The sequence below is a fragment of the Chrysochloris asiatica genome, unplaced genomic scaffold, assembly GCF_000296735.1.
Source record: "Chrysochloris asiatica unplaced genomic scaffold, ChrAsi1.0 scaffold00042, whole genome shotgun sequence".
Lineage (NCBI taxonomy): Eukaryota > Metazoa > Chordata > Mammalia > Afrosoricida > Chrysochloridae > Chrysochloris > Chrysochloris asiatica.
This window is the reverse complement of record NW_006408560.1, coordinates 8,605,316-8,629,253: the sequence shown is the minus strand read 5'-3', so window position 1 is coordinate 8,629,253 and position 23,938 is coordinate 8,605,316. Positions and strand designations below refer to the sequence as shown.

Sequence of the window (23,938 nt, the reverse complement as noted above, 5' to 3'; positions counted from 1 at the left end):
TCCACAAGAAATAAGAGCTGTGACACAAATAGATATATGCACACCCATGTTCACTGCAGCACTGTTCACAATAGTAAAAAGATGGAGACAGCCTAAATGCCCATCAATAGAAGAATGCTTAAACAAACTTTGGTACATACACACAATGGAATATTACACAACAATGAAGAATCATGAAGAATCACAAAATGCCTCACAACAAGGATGAACCTTGAGGACATTATGCTGCATGAAATTAGTCAATCACAAAAGGACAAATATTACATGTGACCACTGTTGTAAAAAGTTAAGAAAAGATGTCCTTTCAAAATTAAACATTCTATTATGGTTCCCCGGGGCTAGGGGGTGGGTAAGAGAATTATTCACAGCTAGAGGGTAGACACATTATCAAGAGTGATGGGGAAGGCTATATATAAAACAAGTGGGAGATTGGCAGAGGAAAGATGAAGGTAGCAAGAGACACAGGGAGGAGTGCAAGAGTTAATGGAAATAGAGGTAAATACCATTAACTGATGATACATAGAGGGGACTGCAATCATTGTAATGAAGCTGATTTACTGAATGTAAAACTGATGATTAGCTCTATAAACCGTCATTCAATTCACAATAAAAAGTTAAAAATATTAGAAACCTTTATTTAAAATAGCAAAATGTGAAGCTATAATTTCTTAACATTGACCTCAAAGTTGGTTTGAACCGCAGGATCAGTGGTTCAAACTCATCAGTTGCTCCTCAGAAACCCTATACAGGGTCACTATGAGTTGGAACCGACTCGACCCTTCCCCAGAGAATTTATATCATGTCAAAACAGCAGTGTTGGCATCCTCCATGGACTCAAATCATGTTTTCAATGTTCTTTGATTTTATGGAGAATCTAAGAGATTGTGGGAGCCCACCAGCTGCTCCTTGGGAGAAAGATGAGGCTTTCTGCTCCCGCAAAAATGTAGAGCCTCGGAAACCCTATAAAGGGTTACTATGAGTTGGAACAGGCGCGATGGCACTTAACAATAGCAGTATACTTTTTAAAATGCTAGTCATGTCCTCCTAAATGACTTTGTAACCCACCATCTGGGAAACACTGCTGCAAATGTCTGGGTTACAGGTGAGAGGGAGGCCAGGTGAATGTTTGACAAGGGTCACCCTCAGCACTGACCTATAAATTAAGCCATGAAAACCAATGCCTTCCTTTCCTCCAGCTGACGAGAGCCTTCTTTATGAAATATGGCGACCAACACCCTGTCAGAAAATTAATTATCCTACTACCACCAAGCCTTGATCCCACATCCCAGAGTCTCCGGGGGAAAAAGAGTTCATAACATAAAGGCCACACACATCTTTGAGAGTTCAAAGTAAGCCTCACTGCCAACTCACAGAGCACACTGAACTACAAATTACTCACGTTTATGAAATATCTTCATCCCAAGACTGAATAGGGATTTTCCTTGCAGAAGGAAAGGTTACAGACTATTTAGATCTTCTAAGTTTGAGTTCAAGGCCATGGTGCTTAGAACTGGGACAGGAAAAATAGGAAACAATTTCTCCTTGTAAAGTTGGAGTCCTAAATCGAAGCATGGAAAAGAGGCCAAGGGCCCTAGGCAAACATCTGCTGCTGGGTCACAGCTTGAACAAGTGCAAGCCCAAGCTCAGCAATGCTTGGCTTTGAAGAATGAGAGCCCAGGGGATTATTAGAGGCCCCATGAAAAACAACAACATGTACTGAAAAGCTGATTGAAGGAGGAAAGTGGCTTTTCCAACCCAAAGGATATTATTCTCCTCAGTCAAATTTAGTTGCTTTTACCTATGAGTGGCACAAACAGCTAAGCACTTGACTATTAGCTGAAAGGTTGGCAGGTAGAGCTCACCTGGAGGCCTCTCAGAAGACAGGCCTGGTGAATTGCTTCCAAAAAGTTACAGCCTTGAAAACTATGGAGGCTCAGTTCACTACTCTGTACACATGGGGTTGCCATGGTCAGAACCAGCTCAACAGCAACTAACCACCACCAACCACCTTTGTTAAGTCAGAGTGTCTGTCCAGCATAAATCAAGGAACATTTATATAAATGAACCCATCAATTTTGGACTTTAGAAATTGCATTTTTTTAAAAAGTTGCAGTGTACCATTTGGTTGAAAAGCCATGTTACTATCAGGTTTTGGGTGTTTTTTTTTTGTTTGTTTATTTAGGGGAAGGAACAAATGAAGAGGTAGGAGGACGGGATAGTCATTCAGGAGGCAAGGAGCTTCTTTTCCCACGTTGAGACTGAAGCTCTGTGTTTATAGGAGACTGCTGATGATGATTGCATGTCTGGGCAGCTCTAACACTCAGCTCAAAGAATCAGGCCTTCATGGCAAAGGTCCCAGAGAGTCAGATTCAATCTTTCCTCCACAAAGTATTAAAGCAGCAAAGAGAAGTTAACATTAAAATGGCAAACTACAGTTAATTGAAGCGGCTGGCTCACAATGGTCTTTCTCAGACTCTGGCTCTATCTCATTCTTCTCTGGCCCCCCATTCTCCATCTCTATCTTTTCCCCAATGACTTCTTCCATATCAATTTTCCAGCTGACATCTAATTGCTCTATGGAGTTTTCAAGACTGATCTTTTTAGGAGATCTCTAGGCCTTTCTTTCAAGGCAACTTAGGTGGCTTCAAACCACCGAATTTTTGGCTAGTGCCAGAGGACTTAACCATTGGCACCACCCAAGGACTGTTCTTCCCATAAAACCAAACTCATTCATGACAATCCCGATTCAAGGTGACTCCAGGTGTTACAGAGCAGAACTCCTTCCCAGGGTTTTCTTAGCTATACTCTTTATGGAAAGGCTCTGTAGCAGTGCAACGATTAAATGCTAAGGCTGCCAAGTGAAAGGTTGGGGGTTCAAACCCACTCAGTGGCTCTGAGGAAGAAAAGACCTGGTGGCTTGCTACCGTAAAGATTATAGCCTAAGAAATCCTATGGAGCATTTCTACTTAGTCACAGTGGGTCACTACAAGTCAAAATCTGACTCAAAAACACCACTTGACAACAACAATCCTTATAGAAGCAGATTGCCAGACCTTTCTTCAGTGTTACTGCTGGATGAATTCAAACTGCTACCCTTTCGGCTAGGTGTGCTTTTTAAGTGCTGTGGAGTTGCTTCAGACTCATAGTGACCCTGTATGGGGTTTCTGAGGCTGTGTATCTTTACTAGAGCAGAAAGTCCCCTTTTTCTTCCATGGAGTGGCTGGTAGGCTCAAACGGCCGACTTTGTGGTTAGCAGTACAGTGCTTATCTTACAAGCCACTGCTCAAACCATTTGTGCCATCAGGGACCTGTTTCTCTTTCCAGAGACCCTCCTTATTCCCTGTAGCAAGTCCCTGCTCCTTTCAGCAGAAGTACAACAAAGCTCTGGGTAGTATACACTAGAGGCACCTTTTTGTCTGGAACCCTGGTTCTGGGCTGTCTCCAGATCACATCGTTATGTCCAACCCGAACCTCTGCTCATCTCACCAAGCCCGTGAGGCCTCCCTTTCCTGTCCAACAGGGCACACTCGCTGCTGTCTTCATCCAGACCTGGGAGCCTGTCTGGCATCTTCATCAGCCCCACCCTGCTGCTTCCACCCTGTTAATATTCTGAGAACAAGTACAGTCTAGATGTACCCACCCCTCAGCAAGACTGCAGAGGAAGAGGAGACTATCCGGGGTGTTAGAAGACAAGTCCAGATTTGGAATGGAAGGTTTCCAGTACACTCTGAAGCCTGGGTGTGAATTAACTGAGAAGCAGGAGAAGGAGGAAGAAAAGTTAATAAGAGAAAAAAATTACACTCTTCCAGCTGAAAGGAGAAAGGGAAGCAAAAAAGGAAACTGGGTCAGGGATGGGGGGGGGAAGGGGCAGATTGCAGTTTCTTGGATCCAGAAATGATTTGTGTAAATTCAGCTCCATTCAGCCTTGTAGTCAATTGGATTCTTGGCAGGAAAAAAAAAACAAAATCATTGAACTAATTGAATGATGCTCAGAGATAGCCAAAAACCAAACCCTTAAACATCCACCGTCAGCATTTCCAGAGTTCTTGTCATTTCTAAAAAGGGCATGGCGTTACTCATCTAGCTATAGCGCTGATGAATAAATCTCTATGGAATCACAGAAGGAACTCTTGTGGTGCAGTGAGCTAAGCGTTGGACTGCTAACTGAAAGCTCAGCGATCTGAACCCACCAGCTTCCCTAAGGGAGAAAGATGTGGTTGTCTGCTCCTGTAAAAATTTACACCCTTGACAATCCTATAGAGGAGGAGTTCTACTCTGTCCTATAGGATTGCTATGAGAATCAACTAGCTGGCAGTGGGTTTATGTAATCATATTATCTCTACCTCTTACCCGCCATGGAACTTAGCTGCTTGAGACAGGGCACATTCTAATTCTCCCGAATGTCTCAAAGTACTCAGATCACAGTGTTTAGGATGTTTGGACCACACCTCCCAGAAGTACATAATAATCATCTTCAAGAAGCACTGAAGTTATGTGCTTTCATTCTCCCCAAAGACTAACAAGGCCAGGAGCTCATAGAGATACATTAACATAATTTATTAAATTCACCATACAAAGAATCTGTCACAGGGGAAAAAACAATCAAAAGCATATATATGTATATTAGAACTGGAAAGGCCCTTGGAGATCATCTAGTCCAATCCCCTCATTTTACCTGAAGTCCCAGCACTCTGTGGTAGAAAGGGCCAGAACATGAGCCCAGTCCTGAATGACAGACATACACATACTTAAGGCTTCTGGATTTCAGCCAAGTAGAGCCTAAAGACTTAATCCATGTTTACTTTTAATTTTACTGTTTCCTATATTACCACACTCTGATGCTTATCTCTGTAAAGCTACAGGAAAAGTCCTGAAGAAAACTCAGTGAGCTTTGCGTCATTCAGAGCCAGGGTAACAGGCTGATTACATTACCCTTCCTCAAGAGTCCTGATGAGGAAGAGATCCAAACGACATACACAGAAAACCCAACACCTCAGGGTAAATATCCTTGCCTTCCTGAGGTCAGGTTTGAAGGATGAGAAAAGAAGCAGGTCAAGGAAGGAGACAGATTTATAATAACGTCATTCTGAAGTCAACAGATCCAGTGGGAACAATGCTTTTCCTAGTTTCAAGAAAAGCCTAACATCGTAAGAGAAGGATGTAGAACTTTGGTATTAAACCAGTTGTGGGATGTAAGCAAAAACACCAATAAATTAGACAAATAAATACAATTGGGGTTTTGCCAAGACCCATGTAACCCTGTGAAAACATAATTTGTAAACTTTGGGTAGAGGAAACTGGGGTGCACTTTACACTGCACCTGAGGGAAAAACCTAAGTGATTCTGGGAGTCTTCACAGCAGAGAGAAGTCACACATAACTGTTCGTGGGCCTAGAAAATCTGCTCAAAGCATTCCCATCTTTCCAGAAAAACAAGGTCATCAATGTTTAGGTTCACTGACTCTGACCAGGCCATGAGAGGCAGTCTCACTGTCTATCTGTAGGAGGCCCAGTTCAGCATGGGCTGAGGGTGGAGTATGTAGAAAAACAAACAGTTGGTTGCTAAGAAGCAAGCTGTGTTTGCAGAAGGAACTTCATCCCCCCAGGACATTCTCCAATCCCGGTGGACAGCGGTGTCTCCAGGTTTTAGGGCTGAGGCAAATCTTGACACTCTCACAACCCAAGGAGGGCCTGGCTTCTGGGGCAGCTGGACTCCAGTCTACAACCGAAGGAGGCTCTGCTATACAGAAAACTAGTAACTAAGGTCCTAAGGAGACTGCCTTGGCTCCTGCTGGTAGGATAATGGCTTCCAAAGAGCTGTGATGTCCAGAGGAGACTCTCATCCTCCGTCTGCCCAGCATACCAAGAAGAAGGGTTTGGAAAGGGAACTCATGAACGTGAAGCCCTGAGTGCAATCAGGGAACAGTCAGGAAGTCAAAAGTCAGTGCTAACAGCCTACAGGGGTGGTGGGCTTCTCCACAGGCAAGAGGCGGCAGCAACAGCAGTGTCCATCTCCCATCTCTGTCCAGTTCAGGTTTCCACCACTCGGATTAGAGGCATGGGCTTAGGGTTGGGCGGCTTGGATATCCGAATGCTGAAAGAAAGTTGCAAACACTGAGTATTGTAATGTTGCCCATCCTTCACAGAACCTCCCATCACATCTGCCCCTGGAATCCTACTCAGTGTTGGCTGATCTGTTGGGGTCTAAACACTTGAAAATGGTCATTACCATGGCATCTAAAATTTTGTCTGATGGCTGGGGCAAGGAAAAGAGAGGGGCCGTTAAATAACTGAGAAGTGGGTATACTTGTGATCTTGAAAGCAAAAAACTATCTCCTAAGAAAGATGCAAACATTATGTATAAGCAATTGTATATAATTTCAGGGTATACACACCCTTTCTAAAAGCTGTTCATGGACCCTCTTGGGGTCAAGATATCATACTAGGTTAGAAAATGGTGCTGGCAGAGAGTGAGTCAGTTGGGAACCTGCAGGAATAAAATTGGATTTATAAGAGCCTTATCCTTGCCTTAGTTCTCAAGGTTACTCGGAGCTCAGTCCCTTCTTCTCTTCCTACCTGGGCCCCATTTCATCCACTCACCTGCCCAGGTTCTCTGTTTTGGCCCGGGTTTGGGTGCTGAAGTTACCATGGCTGACTTGCTTTTCTATTAGGTGTTCCATCCGGTCATGCATCTCTAAATTCTGTAACATAAGCTCTGGGGTTAGAATTGGCCTTTTTCTGGATTGCTATTTGTCACATTCAACTGGCTCATTATGGCCTTTCCATTCGTGGATGTGCTGCTGCCGCCACCCCAACCCCTACCTTAAACTCTACCACCAGGATACCCTTTCCCCTCATCTCTTATTCCCAAGGACTCTCTTCCTCCAATCTCTGTTTCAGCCTCCATCGCCAAGAGTATGTTCACTCAGTAACTCTGCAACACTGATCATTTCCTGCACATCTTATAGTCAGTTTGGCTAGTCATTCACTTACCCTTGCTAAATATACTATTCTAAAAAATACTCAGGTCTTTAAAAAAGCATTTCTATATTTTAGGTCTTAATTTTCTTTTTCTTTTAAAAATATTCTTCCTAGGTATTTTCTTCCTTTTTTCTTATTTTACCTCTAACTCCAGACCACAAACTCCCTGAAATAAACAACCCTATTTCCCATTTCTTTGTATCTCTCCCACCACAAGGGATAGTCAGACAGTGGCGGCAAAGCACCCTTCAGGCAGTCAATGGACAGGAAGGGCTCTGCAGCAAAGAGGAAATTAAACTAGGAGTCAATTTATTAGCTAATCCAGCCCATCACCTCAGCTATGGAGAAGACTCAACCTATCAGATGCTTCCTCCTCTTAAAGGTGCAGCTCCATGGCTAGCTCCTAGGCAAAGCCCACACATGATGAGAATTAAGGGTTTGCCTCCATCTTGCCATAGTACAGGGTTTATCCTATGATGATACAGTCCTTGAGAACAAGGATAGGTCACTGTCAGCAACTTCCTTAAGCTTCTCAGAAAATGTTTTCCTAAACTGAGCTGAAGATCAACTCACCATCCCAGATACTCAATTCTGAGCAGTAGGTAGAAAGAAGCACAACCCCACAATCACCTCCCCTGGGTCGACCCTTCCCTTTAAGAGCCCTGCTTTCCTTCCAGGGGTGGCCTGGTACACACACCTCAGCCTCCAGGTAGGCAACTTTCTCCTTGAGCTCCTGAATGGCCGTGTCCTTTGACTGGATCACTGCTTTTGAATTCTGGAGCTGGAAGTGGGGAGACACGGGAGCTCATTTTGAAATGACTTATCACATGCTCATTGAACTTTGCCCCGACTATTGGAGGAACCAAGAAGAGATGAAACACAGAGTTGTGTACCTCTCCCAGAATTTACTTTTTTAGAAAAGTCTCATTTTAGCCAACATTCATCCCTTGGTTATTTCAGGGGAAAAAAAGAGGATGTGAGAGATATGCTACCCTGACAACCCATAATAATGAATGATTCAAAATCCCTTTCATTTGGTTTTGGGAAATACAAATTACTTATTGTCTCATGAAATAGTTATTGTAATACTTACTACATGGCAGGCCCTGCTCTAGATAATGAGAAACAGCAGTGAACAAAATGGATAAAAACCTCAGCCCTCATGGAACTGATATGCAGCAAATATGCCCTCCCATGTGTTACTAGGTAATGCACTGAGTGAGTCGAATGTACCCAGAGACACCTCAGAAGAAAAGGCGTGGCAGTCTACATCCAAAAACTCAGCCACACAAAGTCCTATGGAAACAGTTCTACTCTGACATACACAGGGTGGTCATGAGTTGGAGTGGACTCAACAACAACTTTTTTTTAAAGTTCTTAAAATAATTCTGAAAACTGGCATATCCTGAGTATGAGGGAAGCTTCAGAAAGTTTGTGTAAAAATGGAACTAAAAGGTAATGAAACTTTTCCATGAACTTTTTGAAGCCTCCTTGTATACTACGTCCTAGAGCTCAGGTGGTAGAAGACAGAAAATTAGTCATAAGGCAAGATGGTTGCTAATCTGTCCACAGATCATTGATTTTACTATAACTCAGGTACTCATTTACAAGTGCTCTTCTTTTCCCAATGGCCAAAAATGTACAAGATGGATAAGAGAAAAGCAAATCCCAGTAATCCAGATTCTAATAATTGGCAGTTATAAATGTTTTATGGGCAACACATGGGTATTAAGCCAAGTTCCATGCCAGAATAAATAAATAGAAGTTTAGATTTGACAGGAAAGAAGGGCTAGACTCAGTGAAGTGGCCCAAAGAAGAGTAACATCTGCCCCTCTTACCTGTTCTATCATTTGCCGTACTTTGCGCTGCTGGCTCTTAAGCATGTCATCCAAGTGGTGGATCTTTTCCCGTAACCCAGCTACCTCCTTTTCCAGGTTAGCAGCCCTGGGGATAAAGACCAGACGGCTGAGACAAGGGAAAAGATGGCTTGTCTACTCAGTTACAGAAAGAGCCGTGGGTTTACATCAGGGGTAATTCTATCTACCTGATCCTTAAGGGTCTGCCCTAAAAAATAGCTGGTAGGAGACCTTAGGACATGTCATTGGAAACATCACCAGAGGTCATTTAGTTGAAATGAGGAAACTGAGGCTCAGAAAATTTGGAAAGAATAGGTAAAATTGAAACCATTTGGTAGATGTTCCAAGAATTCAATGTTTATATTAACACAGGGAAGACTGATCTCAGGGTTAAAGCTGCCTCACATGTAATGAGCTCTCCATTATGGAAAGATTCAAGTAGGAGTCGGGATTATAATATGTAACACTATCAAACTGTTGGCAGGGTTTATACCAGGAGAAACTTTATGGCCTCTTATGTGAGGTTGGCACATTATGTTCTGTTGTACATAATGTTCTGTTGTACATAATGTGGCTATGAGTCGGAACCAACTCAACAGTATATGTTTTTATATGTAACACCATCAAACTGTTGGCAGGGTTTATACCAGGAGATCCTTTATGGCCTTATGTGAGGTTGGCACATTATGTTCTGTTGTACATAATGTTGCTATTAGTCGGAACCAACTCAACAGTACCTAACAACAACAACATAGCCTCTTCACACAACTCTATTTCTAAGTCTCCTGATTCCCAGACCATTGTTTTTGCAATTTCTAAGCAAACTGGACCACAGTCCTCAAAGGTTAAGTAACTGGGGAGAGTGTCTGGGAGCTTATGAAGAAATGTTGGTTCTGACGACCCTGCAGTTCCACCTGAGGAAGCTGACAAAGTTGTGTCACAAGAAAATGGGCAGTCATTGGCTTGGAGGGGGTGGGGGCTCAAGGCAACCTGAGTAGCCCAACAGTCTTCCTAGACTTCAAACGTTCTAGGTTTCTACTCTCAGTTCTCCAATATCCCTAGGTCTTGATCTTCTTTTATTTGGAAACTGACATTTCTAATACATTTTCCCAAGCCTTAGTTTTGGATGATCTGGTCCTTTTTGTTTCCCCTGCTTCTTGCTCATGAGGAATAGGGACCATTGGGCAATTTATTAAAGTAACTCTGATATGAAGTTCAGTTAGGAAGGAGGGCATAATAAGATGGCAGGCCTAGGTGTTATGTCTTAAGATGAGAAAATGTGCCCAGAAGACAGCGGAGGGGTCCCAATGCCCAGCCCAGTGCCGAGGCCTTAACAGAACCTCAATATAATATCTATGGAACTGTAAAAGACCCAGCCAATTCATACAGTGAGGATCAGACTCAGTATGTTGATGCTAAACTAAATTCCATTAAGCATTTGAGAGCTTCTTTAATTATCAACAGCATAAAGGAGGTCCAGAATGGCCCAATCATTGCTCTTTGAGCCCCTCTGGTCATAGGGCATTTGCCCAAACCTCTAACCTGGGAGGTAGAAAGGCTCTCATAGAATCCATATATGCCACTGCTGACAGGTGGTTCTGTTTCTATCTGAATTGCTTCAAATCATGGGAAGTTCCATTTCTTGTGAAATCACTCTTTTTTTTTTCTTTATCGAGAGGACTCACAGGAAATTATTGCATTTTTACCCTTAAGTAGTCTGCAGCTGAGGGGAAGAAACTGGTGAAGCCCATGTTGTTGTTGTTAAGTGCTGTTGAGTCGATTCCGACCCATAGCGACCCTGTATAGGGTTTCCAAGGAGCAGCTGGTGAGCTTGAACCACCAACCTTGCAGTTCAAGCGACTTTGCAGTCAGACGCATTAGCCCACAGCGCCACACCAGGACTCCGGTGAAGGCCATACTACGCCGTAATCTCTGGAATGACATGCTGTCACAGCAGACGCTTCACCTGCTCTCCCTTGACCTTTGCTTCTTTCTTTACTAATAACCTCAAGGAAAAAACCATAAAGGCTTTTTCTTTAGGTTATTGCTCCGTGAAAAATGAACTCCCCAGAGATGGCAACCTCCCAAACAGTATCTCCCTGGGCAGGGCCCCGCCCTGAGCAAGCATGTTGTGAGTCAAGGGTGGAGGATCTGATGTCAGCACCAGCTTTTCCCCTAGATCTGGCCACCATGGGAACCGCAGCCTGTGTGGCCCACCCGCCCCAAGCTGCACTCCAGCTACACAGTGAAAAGATCCTTACTTTTCCTGTTCTGCTCGGCAGTCAGCGCTCTGGCTGCGAAGTTCCTCCAGGGCTGTTTCCCCTTCCCTGACCTTCACCAGTAAGGCCTGGTGCTCCTGGGTGGGCCAAAGGAAGGAAAGTCTGGGATGAGAAAAGGGCCACAGTTTCTGTATTTGGGGTGAGATGGGTACCAGGGCTGAGACTCGGCCTCTCCAGGCCTGGGATAGCTGCCAAAGAGCAGCAGGCCAAGCTGGTTTGATGGGGCGCACTCCCCTATCAGGGATAACCCTTCCATCCTCAGCATATAGAAACTTCCCAGCCTCGCCCAGCTGCTGGGAGGGAAAGCTTGCCCTCCCATTGTTCAGGTCCACCTGCCAGCTATGGCGGCCACCCCGTGAGGAATCAGGCTAAGTGGCTGCTTAAGAAGTCTTCAAACCCCAAAAGGGGCAGCTATATAAGAAGAACCCATCTAGTTTTGGAGAGCTGAAGTTAGAGTGTTTAGAAAAGGAGAGGATCCGTGATCTTCCCAGTCATTCCCTGAGCCCCTTTCTCGCAGGGGTGGGGGGGTGGAGGGGAAGCCTAGGCAGTGAAAGTTACCGTTTCCATCCCTAACAGGCGCTTCTGCAGCTCTCCAATTTCTGCCTCTTTCTGCTCCACTCTGTCCTCTTCTCTCTGAAGAGCCACATTGCTTTCTTCTGCATCTCTCTGGTACCGGCTGAGCATGGTCTATAACAGGATAAAACCAAACCCAAACCTGTTGCCATCAGCTCAACCCCAACCCCAACTCCGTGTGTTACAGGGTGAACTGTGCTCTATAAGGTTTTCTCAGTGGTAATATTTACAAAAGTCTTTCTTCTGTGGTGACACTGGGTAGGTTCAAACTATCAAACTTTCTGTAAATGGGCTGGAACAAACCACTTGTGTCACCCAGGGGCCCCAACACAGGATGTTGTTGTCATTAAGTGCTGTCGAGTCGGTTCCGACTCATAATAACTCTGTATAGGGTTGCCGAGGAGTGGATGGTGGATTTGAACCACCAACTTTGCTGTGAGCAGTCCAGTGCTTATTCTATAGTACCACACCCAACACATGGGTATATGAGGGTATGGCAAAAGAGTATTGCTACAGAATCATAAAAACCTTTATAAATGTATCAAAATGTGAAGTTACTGTTTTTCAACATCTCCTTCATCTAGATTTGTACACTTCTAGAGGTGCTGGTCCCATCACACTAATCCTTCCCCAAAGAATTCTACCCTGTTTGACTTATAGCATGTTTTGTCATCCTCCAGGGACCCAGATTATGTTCTTTTGAAATGCTCTTTGAATTCTGAGAACAAAAAGAAGTCTGAAGGGGCAAGCTCAAGGCTGCAGGATGGATGGGGTAAGGTTTCCCAATGAAATTCTCCTCTGACAGCCCTTGCTACCCTTGAAGAATGAGCAAATACATTGTTGTGATGGAAAAAAAAATTCCTTGGAACAACTTTCTTAGTCTTTTTCCTCACCAAAGCAATTTTCAATTTTCTTAAAACTTCTTCCTAATAACCCCCATGATCATCCTGTGTCTTTTAAGAAAGTCTATCAAAATTACCCATTTGGAATCCCCCCAGGCAGTCACTCTGTCTTTAACTTAACTGGCCCAGTAGATCCCCTTGCAAGCCACTATTTTGATTGGATTTTGGTTTTGAAGGCAAAAGCAAGACAAAGTCACGCGTATTCCTGAGAGAACTTGTCTTCAGCTATCCACTGATGGCAGAGACATATTTAAATATATTTTGCTTGGAATAAACTATGCTTCTGTGAACTGAAGCCCTAGTAGCATTACTTTTTGACTTACTCACGTAACACCGTAGAAAAGAACCCAGGGCATGGTGGTGAGCTTTGAAGGCAGGATGGCAGAAAGGAGGCAACTCTGAGGACCAAACCACTTCTTCCCAAACACACAGCTCTATGACCACCACCTCGAGAGACCCTCAAACTGATTCCTAAGGCTAAGTGGCACACAGTTGATCAAGCTCCACTTTAAAGTGACACCTAGAGCCCCTAAGCACCATTTTTCAGATGGCTGAGCTCCCCACAAACCCTCCAGTGCCACCCCAGTTTAACCCAGTGATGTAGCTTCCTTGTTAATTTAAAAGCAGATAATCTAGGGGAAGACATTTCCTTGTCTTTCCTTCTGTTTCCCCACCTCTTTCTTATCCTCACTTGAACTAATACTTCAGTCTATATACAAAGGCCATGATGGCATATGGAAGGGTTATTACTATGCACTGGAAAGAATTAGTTTTTTCTTGAAGATGAGAAACCCATTTGGAAAGAATAAATGCAGGATTTTACAAATAGAAAGTCCCTGTCACTTGCCTCCTTTCTTTCCACCTGTGTCTTGCCAAAGTCTACTCATCCTTCAGGTCTCAGCTCAGATACCGCTTCTTCTGGAGAGCCTTCTGGACCTGGGAGTGATGCTCTTCCTTTGTATACTTTCAGAGAACACACACCTCTTCCTCTCCAAGCACATTGTGAATTTTACCTGCTTACTTGTATGTCCCAGGAGACTGTCAGCTTCATAATAGCAAAGACCTTGAGAGCTATGACATTTGCAGTGCGCAGCACAGTGCCTAGCTCACAGTGATTGCCCTGTGAAAGTGTAAATGCAATTTGATCATCACTGTGGTCCAATCCTGGCCTTCCAATAATGGTCAACGGACCATTTACAGCCACTGAGTGAAGGAGTCAGCGCTAGAACCCAGTTACTTCAATCATCGCTGTCAGTTCTCTCCCAATCATCCCAAACTGCCTTCCTCCACCCCCCCAGTGACTTTCTAAAAAACAATCTAGGTAACCACTGGAAAGCCTGGTCAATCCTGAAAAGACAGAATGCCAGCTTGCCCATCTCCTCCCAAAGTCAGAATCAGGGAGGAGAAAGCAAAGCGCAAGATGATGTGTGATGGAACGTGTCCAAGCTGCACACCTCCCCTGTCCAGAGCAAACTCTCGCTGCAAATCCTTCCTGACAGCAACAGCCAGCAGAACGGGAAACCCAAGCTCAATGGCAGGTTGTTTTCATGGTAGTTGACAATCCTGTCCTTCCTACTCACTGCTTCAGAAAGTAAACCCATTGCTATACATCTATTCCAACTCACAGAGACTCTACAGGAAGAGGAGAACTGCCCATAGGTTTACGAGAGTTGTCATCTTTACAGAAGCAGACTGTCTCGTCTTTCTGCTTAGGAGCTGCTGGTGGGTTTGAATTGTTGATCTTTTAGTTAGCAGTCAAGCTCTTAGCTGTTGTGCAACCAGGGCTCCTTACAGAAAAGTCTGGCAAAATCTAATTCATTAGGAGAGACTGAGAAAAGCCCTTGAAAGACCCCACAAGTCTGCAACAGACCAGTCCTAGGGAAGAACTTCCAGTAAGGCCTCTTACTTCTGTACATAAGGACTGTGTACTCAGCTTGACGTTACTCAAGCACAGTGTTAATGTGGCTGTGCTGCCATCACAAACTTAAAAACAGACTCCCTATCCACATCTGTCCATTTAGCACCAGTTAGCCCTGCCTCAAAGGATCCCCTTGATCACAGGAGGATGTGCCAACCAAGTCCAATAGCGAGAACCACCCAAGAAGCACCTCTGATTACAAGTGGAAGGTGTGCACCAAGGGGCTGGGTAGCAGGCATTCTCAATCCTGGGTGTATGGCTGCAGCTGTCACTTGTGGCCTCAGGCCTTTACTAAGATCACTTTTGCTCACACTTTGAAATTCAGGGTTACCAAAGCCCTTCCACAGCATGTGTGGCCAAAACCAAGAACTTCAAAAATGTCCACAATTTCCTATGCCTCTCAATACAGACAATTCTTTACAAAATTCATAGCCTCAATATTCCCTTCCTTCTGTTCTGCTCTAACAAACTTAGGGAACAGCTGGCTACCAAACTGCTAAATTGCCATTCCAATTTTGCAAATGGTAGATTCTGAAATCGGGGCAGCAGACTCCTTTCTGAGGCCAAAAGGATAGTACTCAATTTAATAGGCAGATTTCCTAAGAAAAATATAGACTGTATTTCAAAAGCCCTTAGGTTAATAAAAGGGCTCTCATACTTATCACTTCACTCAATTGGTACACTAAACTCATGAGGCCCAGTTCATGAACCCTTTTTACAAAAGTGAAAACTAATAATCAGGTTAAATTTTTTTCCTCAAATAAGACTTTAACTTAAATCTCGAGGCAGTCCTGATTCAGCCTGGTTTTAGTCATGGCCCATGAAGTGACACCGGAACAGATCCAAATTTTTGTGGGTGAACTAGAACGCTAAGTGGAATGGGAAAAATCACAAGTCAAAGCTAAAAAGAAAATTGATCTTCCTCTGAGAAAATATGGGCAATGTGCATGTTACATAGCAACTGCATTTCTTGCTTCTTTGAATTGAAAACAACAGTGCCTGGCTCAAAGATGGCGCAAACCATACCAGATGTTTGTTACTCTGCAGTTCTGGCATTAAGCCAAGGTCACATGTGAGATTCCTGAAAGGGCTGACTACTTCTCTTCCCAGTCTTCCATTCCAGGGCTTCGAGTCATAATTTTTCGCATCCTGGTTAGCATTCCAGACCACCCAAATTAAAAAAATTCGGGTCTGTTTCAAGTTTCCCTTCTCTGGCCATGATTGAACCAGTTCGAAGCCCTGCTTTCCACCAGTCACTAGCATGCCGGAGCAGGAGATAATCCTATTATTACATATTTACAATATTTTAAAAAAACTTTACATGTGGATGAACAAATAGCAGATGGTTCATCTCACACAGAGTGGATAGAAAAATACATCCAGTATTTGCCCAGTGAACCCCATTTTATACTTAGAGAATTTGCAAGAGACAATTAAAGACCTCATAAGTTTAATAGTGGAGGGGTGGGGGTGACCTTGACACCCTTTATTCATAGACTTCTGTATTTTTCCAGTTTTTATAATCTAGTATCCCTTACTAGTACTGTTGTTGTTATGTGCCGTGGAGTCAGTTCTGACTCATAGTGACCCTGTACAGGGTTTCCAAGGCTGTCAATCTTTAAGGGAGCAGAATGCCTCATCTTTCTCCTGCGGAACAGCTGGTAGTTTCGAACTGCTGACCATGAGATTAGCAGCCTGATTCGTAGCCACTACAGTACCAGGGCTCCTTGTTACTAGTACTAGATGATTATTTAAAATGGAAAAATACAGAAGTCTATGAATAAAGGATGAAATAATCATCTAGTATCCCTTAGAAGTCCTGGTGTGGCGCTGTGGGTTAATGCGTCAGACTGCAAAGCCATTTGAACTGCAAGGTCGGTGGTTCAAGCTCACCAGCTGCTCATTGGAAACCCTGTACAGGGTCACTATGGGTTGGAACCGACTCGATGGCACTTAACAACAACAGTATCCCTTAACAACAAGTATCACTTTGATAACAATAACTAAGATACTCATTCAGGACTACAAAGCTCTGAATAGGAAAACCCTTTTACTCTACAAACAAGTTCTTTCTACTATAATATAGATTCATCCACTGATCCAGGTCACATCTACAAAGCACCACCTAAACCAGGTATTGTACCAGACACCAGGGAGGCAGTGGGGAATGTATGGCAACAGCCTTTGCCCACAAGGTGTTTCAGACCTTGGTGATTCTTACTGAGGTGCATGTAGAAATGACTTCTGAACAACCTGCTCTCCCAGAGCAGCACCACGTTCAACTTCAGTAGAGCCAACCTTTGAACTCTGGGCCAACCCTGGATAGCCACCACTAAAAATGTCTAAGAAAGGAAAACCAGACAGGAGGCTCTCCAGGCTCAAAGACTTGCCTTTCCACTTGATGGCACCTAGGAAGAAAGCCATGAAGCCCATGCTGAAAGAGTCACTGGAAGCCCATCCCTTGGAGCACCTCCTGTCCAAATTCCAAATCTCACCTCGAAAGCCACTCTGTCTGACTGATGCTGCTGCTCCGCCTCCTGCAGCTTGGCAAGCAGGTCCCGCACAGTCTTCCTCAAGCTCTCAGCATCTTCATTCATAGAGATATCCACCTAGAATCAAACATGGGAAGGGAAAGTGACATCACTATTATGGTTTGTGACTTGGTATCCCTTAACAACAAGAGAAGGTCCCTTCACCCCTCCACTGGTTTGAATCATCTTGACCAAACCCTTACAAAAGGATTTACACGCAGCTCTGGTAGCATAGTGGTTGAGTCGGGCTGCTAACCTCAAGGTCAGCAGTTTGAAACTACCAGCCATTCCAGACAATTCACACTACTACCACCACCACCATCAAGGGATAGTTAATCTTAGGCACCAAAGAGCTTTGGATGTCTCATGAAGACGTTCTCCATTCATACTGGACACAACTCAACTAGCCTCAAATCACCTAATTATTCTGCAACCCCCTCAGTCATTCTGTATACACATGTCAATTGATTGGTTCCTATGTCCTGCTTCTCTCCTCCAGACTGGGGCTCTCGAGTTCCTCTTCAGCTTCAGCGGAAGGTTCCCTAAGGGCAGGGACCCATCACAATGGGAACATCCCAAAGCCACATCTTTTATTGTTCTTTGCACTTAACAGAGATCAGCATTTAAAGGGTTACTGATGGGTGGGTAGGTTTAGGGCAAATACACACAACTAATCCAGGAATCTGATTCGATGTAGGAAAAGGTGTCTCATCCAGAGTTACTGCTCAGGCTGTCTCCCAGACACACCCAATTGTGGGTTGATGGCTAGGGCTGAACTGACATGTAAGTTCTCGCCTCTATCTTGCTGTTGCACAGGCACCAGGGGCTTCAGTTATGAACTCCCTGTGATTTGCCAGAGAAAGTTTTTCCTGACTTGTGATACTTCCACATCAGAACACAGGGCTCTTGGTTAGGAGGAGGGAGACAGGGTATGTGTGTTTTCATTTCTTTTTCTTTCTCTGTGAAGCAGTGAAAAGACTCCTTACCACGCCTTGCCTTACAGGCTTCCTCAAAACAAAGATAATATCCTGTAGGGCTTTGAGCTTATGAGAAGAAAGGGAATGAGCAGATAATACCAGGTGTTATTATAACCTGTTGCCAAGAGCAGATTTGTCAAATATGGTGATTCAGTTGAAGGGAAGCGTCCACACTGCACATCTAAAGTGAGTGGTTAGAATTACACCATTCTAAACCTAGCTGTCAATAGTTATTGCTCAATTCCACTGTTGTACACCTGAGCTACTGGGCTGGTGAAAAAGCTTTAAAAGGCTCCTAGAATGTGACAGGCCATTATGAATTTATTTTAAAGTTTTTTCTAAGACTACTTAATGCCATGAAAAGTTTCACAATAGAGTATGAAGCTAAGGAAGCACATATAAGGATACGTGCAGTGTTGTTGTTGTTAGGTGCCATCATCAGTCAGTACCAACTCACAGTGACTTATATACAAAAGAACCAAGCACTGCTTGAGCCTGGGCCAACCTCACAGTCATTGCTACACTTGAGCCCATTGTTGCTGCCACTGTGCCAATCCATCTCGTTGGGGCTCTTCTTTTTTTCTGACCTTTCACTCTACTAAGCATGATGTCCTTTTCCAGGAACTGGCCCCTCCTGATAATTTGTAAGTATGAGAGACAGAGTCTGGACATCCTGGCTTCTAAGAAGCACTTTCGCTGTGCTTCTCCCCATACACATTTGTTTGTTCTTTTGGCAATCCATAGTACTTCTAATAGTCTCCTAGAGCAGTCAAGAAATCAAACAAGGCACTGCATTAGCCAAAGTGTTCAAGAGGAAAGATGTCAGTTTGAGGACTAAGGTGTGCCTGGCCCAAGCCATGGTATTTTTCAATAACCTCATAAGCATGTGAAAGTTGGACATTGAATAAAGAAGCCCGTAGAAGAATTGATGCAATACATCATTTGATGTTTTGACTGCTGCTTCCATAAGTGTTGATGGTTGATCTGAGGTCTTTGACAACTTAAATCTTTTTTCCATTTATCTTGATGTTATTTATTGGTCCAGGCGTGAGGATTTTTGTTTTCTTTACACTGAGGTGCAACCCATACTGAAGACTGTGGTCTTTGATCTTCATCAGTGAGTATTTTAAGTCCTTTTCACTTTCAGCAAGCAAGATTGTATCATCTGAATATGGCAGGTTGTTAATGAGTCTTCCTCCAATCCTGATGCCACGTTTTTCTTCATATAAACTGCATATACCAGTTAGGAAAAATGAACTCAATTTTAACAGCAACATGGATTGTTGTTGTGTGCCATTAAGTTGGTTCTGACCCATAGTGACCCTGTATAGGATTTCCAAGGAGCATCCAGTGAGTTTGAACCACCAACTTTGCAGTTCCAACTGACTCTGCAGTCCAGTGCATTAATCCAAGTGCCGTATCAGGATAGATCGTAAAAACATGGTGTTGGGTAAAAAATCAAAAGGACAAAGATTTCGTGTAAGCCCATCATGCAAACTGAAAACATTTTATGTTGTTGTTGTTGTTATGCAGGTACCATGAAGTTGATTCCAACTCAGAGCAATCCTATGTGACAAAGGAGAAATGCTCCATAGGGTTTTCTAGGCTGTAAATGTTTATAGGAGCAGATCACCAGGTCTTTCTCATGAGGAGCCATGGTTGGGTTCACCAAGCACTTAACTGTTACATCACTAGTGTGCCTTACATATTTTATAGGCACATTTAAAGCCATATACTGAATACATAGTAATGAGAGTAGATCAAAGGAGTGAGGACTAGGAATGGAAAGACATAAGAAAGAACACAAAACCAGTGAGAGGAATTGATGGTGGCGGTGGTGGTTCTGTGCCGTGGAGTCGGTTCCGACTCATAGCGACTCTGCACAGGGTTTCCGAGGCTGTAAATCTTTACAGGAGCAGAAAGTCTCATCTTTCTCCCACGGCGAACAGTTGGTAGTTTCGAACTGCTGACCTTGCGGTTCGCAGCCCGATTCATAACCACTATGCTACCAGTGATGGGTATATTCTGATTTATCTGATTCAATTTGCTCTGAGGAAAAAAAAAAAAAAAAAAAAAAAAAACAATATAAAGGAGTTCCCAACTGACCAGAGAAATAAAAATAAATACAAAGAAACAAATTGTATGGTTGTTCTTGTTATGTATCATAAAGTTGACCTGACTCTCAGTGTTCCTATGTTATCCTCACAATTATTGTTAGGTTTGAGCGCATTGTTGCAACCACTGTGTCAATCCGTCTCATTGAAGGTCTTCTTTTTTCACTGACCCTCCACATTACCAAGCATGATGTCTTTCTCTAGAGACTGGTACCTTCAGATAACATGTTCAAAGTATGTGAGATGAAGTCTTGCCATCCTCACTTCTAAGGAGCATCCTGTCTGTACTTATTCCAAAACAGAACATTCTCAAGAATATTCAATATTCTTCACCAACACCATAATTCACATGCATCAATTCTTCTTTGATCTTCCTTATCCATTTTCCAACTTTCACATGCATATGAGGAGATTGAAAATATCACAGCTTGGGTCAGACACATCTTAGTCCTCAAAGTGACATCTTTGCTCTTTACTACTTTAAAGAGGTCTTTGGCAGCAGATGTGTCTAATGCAATACGTCATTTGTTTCTTGGATGCTGCTTTTATGGGCATTGATTATGGATCCTTCCTTAACAGCTTCCATCTTTTCTCCGTTTATCATGATGCTGCTTATTGGTCCAGTTGTGAGGATTTCTGTTTTGTTTTATTTATGGTGATGTGTAATCCATATGGTATAACCTCAATATATTATTTATGTTAAAGGAAATACAATGGAAAGTACACAAACTGATTTTCTCTGGGTAGATTATAATGTGTATGTCTGCTTTCACTTTTCTATATTTCTGTATTTTCCAAATCTTCTGTATTAAGTGTATCTTGTATCATCTTTTAGGCAAAAAATATAAATGGAATTGTTACTTCTTAAAAAAGTGCAGCCATAGAAAAAATACTATGTATTCAAAAGAATGATAGCTCTATATGTATTTACATATGGATGTATATTTAAAATTTTAAAAACAAGCTACAGAATTATATATTAGCCATGACCCTGTATTTGTGTAAAAATACATATTTTTATACATACATAGTATAGATGCACATATTAGCATACAAACATACATACATATGGTGGGATCCTGGTATGGCACTGTAGGATAAGCCCTGGGTTGCTAACTACTAGGTCAGTGGTTACGACCCACCAACCACTCCTCAGAAAACCTATACAGGGTTACTGTGAGTCAGAACTGACCCAAGGGCACTTAACAACATATATATGGTATTTAAATACGGTTGTCTGTGTAAAGGAAACCACTCCAAAATTTGTTATTCAATCTTGACTAAATATTAGAATCCTGTTGTTGTTAGGTGCCATCGAATTGGTCACTGACTCATAGCAATCCCATGTACAGCAGAACGAAACACTGCCCAATCCTGGGCCAACCTCACTACTGTTACCACGCTTGAGCCCACTGATGCTGCCACTTGGCCAATTCATCTCGTTGGGGTCTTCCTCTTTTTCTCTGACCCTCCACTGTACCAAACATGATATCCTTCTCCAGTGACTGGTCCCTCCTGACAATATGTCCGAAGTATGAGAGATGAAGTTTGGCCATCCTGGCCTCCAAGGAGCACTCTGGCTGTACTTCTTCCAAAACATCTATTGGTTCTTTTGGCAGCCCATGACACTTTCAATATTCTCCTCCAACAGCATAATTCAAAAGCATCAATTCTTCTACGGTCTTCCTTATTCACTTTTAAAGATATCAGCCTGACACAAACCATTAGAATCCTGAAGCATTTTTAAAGTACTGATGTCCAGGTCACATCTCAGACTAGCTAATTTACCATCTCTGGGGAGGGGGCCCAGACATCGTATCCTTTAAAGCTCCCAAACCAGGTGTCATCTACTTGATTCCGACTCACGGCAGCCTGATGTGTGCCAGAGTAGATCCGTGCTCCAAAGGATTGTCAGTGGCTGATTTTTTAGAAATTGATAGCCAAGTATTTCTTCTGAGGTGCCTCTGGGTAGACTCCAACCTCCAACCTTCCAGTTTGCAGCTGCGTACATCAGCTATTTATGCCACTCAGAGGCGACTCCATGAAGTTCCCAACATCATCTCAATAGACAGCCAAGGCTAAGAAGCACTACTGTAGAAGAATCTACCCACTTCAAACTGTTGTCGTTGTCAGGTGCCATTGAGTCGGAACGGACTCATAGCGACCCCATGCTATGTAGACACTTCTAAGTAATGGAATTGATGAAGAACTTTCACTTTTTCTCTATCTCTATTGTTTAAAATTTTACAGCAAGCAAATAGTATTCTTATATGTAGTAAAAGAGAGAACAAGGGGATCAGGAGGCAGTAACCCTACCCCCTGACCAACCAGTGGTTACCATGGTCTTCCCTCGGTTCCTTACCTCAGCTGGGCTGCTGTACAAGGGTGTGGGACTTTGACTGAAGCCATTTGGCTTTTCTAGCACCACCTGTTCAAAGAAAAAGAAACATGGTAGCTCTGGTAGCATAGTGGTTACGAATCAGGCTGCGAACTGCAAGGTCAGCAGTTCGAAACTACCAGCTGTTCTGCGGGAGAAAGATGAGGCTTTCTGCTCCCGTAAAGATTTACAGCCTCAGAAATCCTGTACAGGGTTCGCTATGAGTCAGAACTGACTCCATGGCACATAACAACAGGCAACCAAGTCTAAAACATTTATCTCCTAAAAATAGTAAGGAGGGATGGCGGAAGCTAGGAAAAGAATTTAAAAAGAAAAAAAAAAAAAAGACTTTTCAGTGCTTTGTGGAAAAATGGGGTGGGGGAAGGGATGGAGAGTTAGGTGAGGACTTGAAAGAGACTACCCAAGTCTTTGTAGGGAGGGCCAAGGAAACCTCAGGCTAAAACCTTTTAGCAGATTAGAAAAGGCAGGTGGGCTCCATTCATTAAGGGAACACAAGCAGCTGCTTGCCACAAAACAGAAAGAGTTTCCCTTGCCCCAGGGGATCCTGACAAGATTTGACAAAGCATAAATCAAAAAGGAAAGCAACATTTGCTAAAAATCTTTCTAACACAAAGCCTGATTATTCATCCAATAACTGCTGGTTTGTGCAAACACTGGGCCTGGCCTTTTGGGCATCTCTGAGCAAAGCAGGCTCTTACTGCCATTTGACAAAGCACCTCTCAACAGCTAGGTGTGAATGCAAGCAGCGAAAACCCTACCTGCAGTCAAGGCAAAATGAATTTGGGAAAGAAGGTCTTTCACACAAACCTAGTAGAGGCCCAAACCAAGCCAAAGGGGAAATTTCCAAGTAACAGCTGCTGGGCCTCTGTTCTCATCAGAGTAACAGGGGCAGCAGCTGTTGGAGAAAGACCAGCTGACCAAAGCAAAAACGTAAATGAAGGAGTATAACTCAGAATCCAAAAGAGAATATGGTAGGGTCATGGAAGAGACACCTCTGCTCTCCCAAGGACACTTCTGTCATCAAATTTTAGAAAAGCAAGATCACAAGACTATCCATCCCAAGAAGAACTTATTCAATCAGTTCAACCTAACAAACATTTACTGTTAACTGTCTGCATTTCAGGCCCTATGTCAGCATAAACAGAGGGACAAACTCCTAGCCTCAAAGAGCTTCCATGCTAGGGTAGAGACAGCTATACACACAAATAGGTTAAGGCCAAGGCTGCCAATGTGTACCATAAGTGTCACTCAAATTAAATGAAGTCAACATATAAGAACTGTGGATTTACAGCTAATTATTGGCTTCACAAGACTGTTTTACAAGAGGATTGATCACAGAATTCTTCTATATGAGAGACTTTGCCAAGAAACTTAAGACAATTTGATTTATGTACATTCAATTTTTTTTTT

At 43.2% G+C, this 23,938-nt stretch overlaps 1 protein-coding gene across 2 annotated transcripts in view; it reads right to left on the bottom strand.

Annotated features, from left to right (window-relative positions):
• Window positions 1-6,029: 6,029 nt before the first annotated feature.
• TUFT1 (tuftelin 1) overlaps window positions 6,030-23,938 on the bottom strand; it is a 66,324-nt gene continuing 48,415 nt past the window's right edge. For both annotated transcript variants that reach the window (XM_006861423.1, XM_006861424.1), the window contains 8 exons: window positions 22,493-22,558; window positions 17,004-17,117; window positions 11,674-11,802; window positions 11,098-11,192; window positions 8,819-8,924; window positions 7,678-7,761; window positions 6,600-6,700; window positions 6,030-6,093 (listed from right to left, as the gene is read on the bottom strand). In XM_006861423.1, the coding sequence (XP_006861485.1) occupies window positions 6,030-6,093; window positions 6,600-6,700; window positions 7,678-7,761; window positions 8,819-8,924; window positions 11,098-11,192; window positions 11,674-11,802; window positions 17,004-17,117; window positions 22,493-22,558 (759 nt within the window). The remainder of the gene's footprint in view (window positions 6,094-6,599; window positions 6,701-7,677; window positions 7,762-8,818; window positions 8,925-11,097; window positions 11,193-11,673; window positions 11,803-17,003; window positions 17,118-22,492; window positions 22,559-23,938) is intronic.